The sequence below is a fragment of the Trichechus manatus genome, unplaced genomic scaffold, assembly GCF_000243295.1.
Source record: "Trichechus manatus latirostris isolate Lorelei unplaced genomic scaffold, TriManLat1.0 scaffold00064, whole genome shotgun sequence".
Classification (NCBI taxonomy): Eukaryota; Metazoa; Chordata; class Mammalia; order Sirenia; family Trichechidae; genus Trichechus; species Trichechus manatus.
In genome coordinates, this window is record NW_004444000.1 from 15,144,824 (window position 1) to 15,149,632 (window position 4,809).

General features: G+C 37.5%; 1 protein-coding gene across 1 annotated transcript; it reads left to right on the forward strand.

Annotated features, from left to right (window-relative positions):
• Positions 1-233: 233 nt before the first annotated feature.
• LOC101359633 (olfactory receptor 145-like) lies at positions 234-1,219 on the forward strand. The gene has a single exon (XM_004379396.2). The coding sequence runs from the start codon at positions 259-261 to the stop codon at positions 1,189-1,191; it is 933 nt and encodes a 310-aa protein (XP_004379453.1). The 5' UTR covers positions 234-258; the 3' UTR covers positions 1,192-1,219.
• Positions 1,220-4,809: the final 3,590 nt, after the last annotated feature.

Below are 4,809 nucleotides of genomic sequence, written 5' to 3' on the forward strand. Positions count from 1 at the left end.
AACACTGACATTCTGTGCATAGACAAACTTGGAGGTAGTCTTTGCCATTTTTAGCTTCTAAAGACTAATAAAGGGAGGTCAGTGGCACTCCGTGTCTTGGTAGCGGAAAAGGCCGATTATATGGGCCCAGGTTGGGTTAGTCTCAGGCATTCTCAGCATATAACCCACTCTTGTGGGAGGAGATATTGTAGGAAGACCTGGACTGCCATCTAGCGTAGCCCCTTTCTCTTGTTCCCCCAGACTCAACCCTACAGAAGAATGCCTACAGGAAATGCTTCTCTTGTGCCTGAATTCATTCTGATGGGATTAACAGACCAACCAGCTCTCCAACTCCCTTTATTCTTCCTGTTTCTAGTAATGTATATGGTCACTGTGTTGGGAAACTTGGGCTTGATAACACTGATTGCGCTGACTTCTCACCTTCACACCCCCATGTACTTTTTCCTCTTTAACTTGTCCTTCATAGACCTCTGTTATTCTTCTGCGTTTACACTGAAAATGCTAATGAACTTCATATCTGAAAAGAATATTATCTCTTACACTTGGTGCATGACCCAGCTCTACTTTTTCCTTTTTTTTGGCACTTCTGAATGCTGTGTGTTGACATCAATGGCCTATGATCGCTACGTGGCCATCTGTAATCCACTTTTGTATAATATTGCCATGTCCCCTGAAGTATGTTTCAACCTTCTTTTTGGTTCATATTTGATGGCCTTTTCTGGTGCTATGGCTCACACTGGATGCATGCTCAGACTGACCTTCTGTGATGCCAACACCGTCAACCATTACTTTTGCGACATTCTCCCTCTGCTGCAGCTCTCCTGCACCAGCACCTATGTCAATGAGCTGGTGCTTTTTATTGTGGGGGGCATCCACATTATTTTGCCCAGTCTCATCATCTTTCTCTCTTATGGTTTCATTCTCTCCAGCATCCTCCGCATCAATTCCACTGAGGGCAGGTCCAAAGCCTTCAGTACCTGCAGTTCCCACATAATTACTGTTTCTCTGTTCTTTGGATCAGGTGCATTCACGTATCTCAGACCATCTTCTGCAAGGTCTATGAGTGAGGGAAAAATCTCTTCTGTGTTTTACACCAGTGTGGTTCCTATGATGAACCCCTTAATCTACAGCTTGAGAAACAAAGATGTTAAACTTGCCCTGAGGAAAACTCTGAGGATTAAAAGGTTTTGATCAAAAACAGTATCTCTCTGTGCAGATAGAGGACAGGAAGGTTCTGCATGTTTAATTTCAGTATTTTTGGTGGCATTCTTCCTATCCTATTTCTTTCTTACCTTGGTGAGGTATGTTTATCTTTTTTCAATAATTTATTTCCACTTTTTTTTTAAGTTTCCCTTCTCTTACTCAACATTTGCATAATTTCTTCTAATTTTCGTTTTTCCTCTTGTTTAAGAATAGCATTAAGGAAGGAATTTATTATGACTATTTTTCACTGTAAATTTGAACTTTTTTTTTCTGTCTTGGAAAAATATTAATGGTTCTGTGAGTGATCCAATAAAACAATTTTAGTGTGACAATATACCACTGTGGTAGGGGTCTTCTTTTAGGTACTCGTCATTTTCCGTTAGATGCATGAGTCAGAGAATCTTTCTACTCCTGATTCTCCATTCTCCGCTGGGCAGAAACATGTGTCTTTCATATGTCACCATTTTACAGAGATGAAATGTTCCATCAACATTATCAAGTATAACTCACTTTGTCGGTGTAAAAAGTATGCACTAACCTTCTTTTGACAAAGAGTTACTTATTTACCTTCTTACACCCCACTAACACATAATTGCTGATAGATCTGTAATTATTTTGTGGACAGGAAGTTTAAGCTCCGTGGGGTTAATGATTTACTTAAAGTCACAAAGCTTCTTAATGAAAAAGCCAAGAGTAAAGTCTTAGCCTGCTGATTTCAAGTCTATTTTCTAATACACTTTGTTTCTACTTTTTTTTCTTTTAATTTCCAATGAAATATGAGAAAATATTTCTGTTTTGAAAGTTGACTGCGCTTTGTTCAAGGAGGATACATAACTTTCTCTCAGGGTGGGTAGTGCTTTTTTGTTTGTTCAGGGAAACACTTTGATGGTCTTTTATGTTGGAAAGAGGATGTCTATTGGACAAATATAGTTGAGAGATGAATGACCCAAGTAGACACTGATTTTTTTCTGAAAATTAAAGTGAATTTGAAATATTTGCAAGTGTTTTTATTTCAGAGAATACAGGAATGGGAGAGAAAGAAGTCCAGAAACATGTTATCAGACCAGGAACAAGAGACACACAGCCAATAAATAGGAGGTCCCACTATGGGGAATGGTCCATGAGGTTTCAGACAACACTTTTCTGTATTTCTTGTATCCCGTTTATTGAGTATTGCAATTAACCTACACTGTACAGGAAGCTTTGATAAAGCTTATAATGCACAATGGTCATACACTGTTAGCTGTGTTTTGGGGAATGAAGGAGGAAAAGATGTAGCCAAATTTGTGGGGAATCAGGTAATGAAAATACTGCAACTTTAGGAGATGAAATAGTGAGTGGTGAATGAAACTGAAGTTAGGATCAGAAATTTAGAAAGCAAAATGCTGAGAAAATGAAAGTTCCTACCCTCTCCCTTCTGGAAACTCCTGGAAATACTATGGAGATCACAGAACTTTTCTGGGTAGGATGAAGGATTAGGTTATTTGATATTAAAGAAATGTTAAATCCAGACAGTTTGAAGACCTGGGAACAACTAAATTGCCCCTGTTTTTGTGGCTTTGATGTGCTGTGCCCATGTGGATTTTAAGCCCTACAATATTCAAATTGCAGCTGATATAGGAATTGTAATTTAAAATAAACATTTTCCTCAGTTTAGTTTTTTCTAAATTTTATTTATTTTGTTGTTGAGAATATACACAGCAAAACCTGTACCAATTCAACAAAAAACCTACATGTACAATTTAGTGACATTGGTTACATTCTTCGAGTTGTGCAATCATTCTCACCCTCCTTTTCTGAGTTTTTCCTCCCTCATTAACATAAACACACTTCCCCTAAGTTCCTATCTAAACTTTCAAGTGGCTGTTGTCAATTTGATCCCATATAAATAGTTCTTAAGAGCACAGTGCTCAAAACAGACTTTTTTTTTTACCAGTTAAGCTAAAATATTGTTTGGTTTTAAGACAACTTCAGGGGATATTTTTGGTTTAAGGTTTCAAGATTATCTCAGGGCAATAGTTTCAGGAACTTATCTACCCTTCGTGGCTCCAGAAAGTCTAGAGTCCATAAGAATTTGAAATTATATTCTGTATTTTCCCTGTTTTGATCAGTCTCCTATAGAGTCTTTATTTAAAATATTCAGTAATGGTAGCCAGACACCATCCAGTACTTCTGGTCTCGTGGCAAAGAAGGTAGATGTTCACGGAGGCAATTAGCCCAGCGTTCCATATCTTCCTTCTATTCCTGACTCTCCTTCTTCTTCTGTTGCTCCAAGTGAATAGATATCAATTGTTGTGTCTTACATGGCTGCTTGCAAGCTTTTAAGGCCCCAGGCACTGTGCAATGAACTAGGAGTTACAGCAGTAGCACTAAACACATTATTAGGCCACTTAACTGGGATGCCACATGAACCCATGACTGTGAAACTCTAACCCAAGGAACCAAATCCCATGAAGTGTTTGGTCATACATAAGCTTTAGCAGCTACTCTTTTTGTTGTTTTTATTGTAAATATGTCTATGACATAACTTTGACCAATTCAACTTTTTATAGGTATACAACTCATTGACAGCAGTTATAAAAATTGACTGTACAACCCAATAAATGTAATTTTTCCATCACCATTAGCCCACTTCCCCCTCTCCCCCCACTCTTTCCTGGTAACCACCAATAAACCTTGGCCTCTATACATTTGCCTTTTCTTGTCTTTTTATATAAATGAGATCCTACGATAGTTGTCCTTTTGTGATTGACTTATTTCATTCAGCATAAAGTCTTCAAGCTCCATCCATACTGTAGTATGTATCAAGACTTCATTTCTCCTACTGGCTGAGTAGTATTCCATTGTATGTATATGCCATGTTTTGTTTATCCGTTCATCTGTTGATGGGCATATAGGTTGTTTTCACCTTTTGGTTATTGTGAATAGTGCTGCAATGAACATTGCTCTACAAGTCTCTTTTTGATCTTTGCTTTCAGATCTTTTGGGTATATACCTAGGAGTGGAAGTGCTGGGTCATATGCTAGTTCTATTTTTAGTTTTTTGAGGAACCACCACACTGTTTTCCACAATGACTGTACCATTTTGTGTTCCCACCAGCAGTGGATAAGGGTTCCAAATTCCCCACATTCTCGCCAACATTTGTTATTTTCTGGATTTTTTTTTTTATTAACCTTAGCCATTCTAGTTGAAGTGAAATAATATCTCATGGTTTTTACTGGCATCTCTCTGATGGCTAATGCTGCTGAGCATCTTTTCATTTGTCTGGTGGATATATGGATGTTCTCTTTGGTGAAATGTCTATTCAAACCCTTTGTCCATTTTGTGAATGGCTTATTCATATTTTTGTTGTTAAGTTGTTGAAGTTATATATATATTTTGGCTATTAAATTCTTGTTGGTTGCATGGTTTCCAAAGATATTCTCCCCATTGATATTTTGTGTTTTTAAGTTTTTGTTAAGTTTTTTTTTTTATTGTGCTTTAAGTAAAAGTTTACAATTCAAGTTAGTTTCTCATACAAAAATTTATACACACATTGTTATGTGACCCTAGTTGCTTCCCCTATACTGTGACAGCATACTTCTCCTTTCCACCCCAGATTTCCCA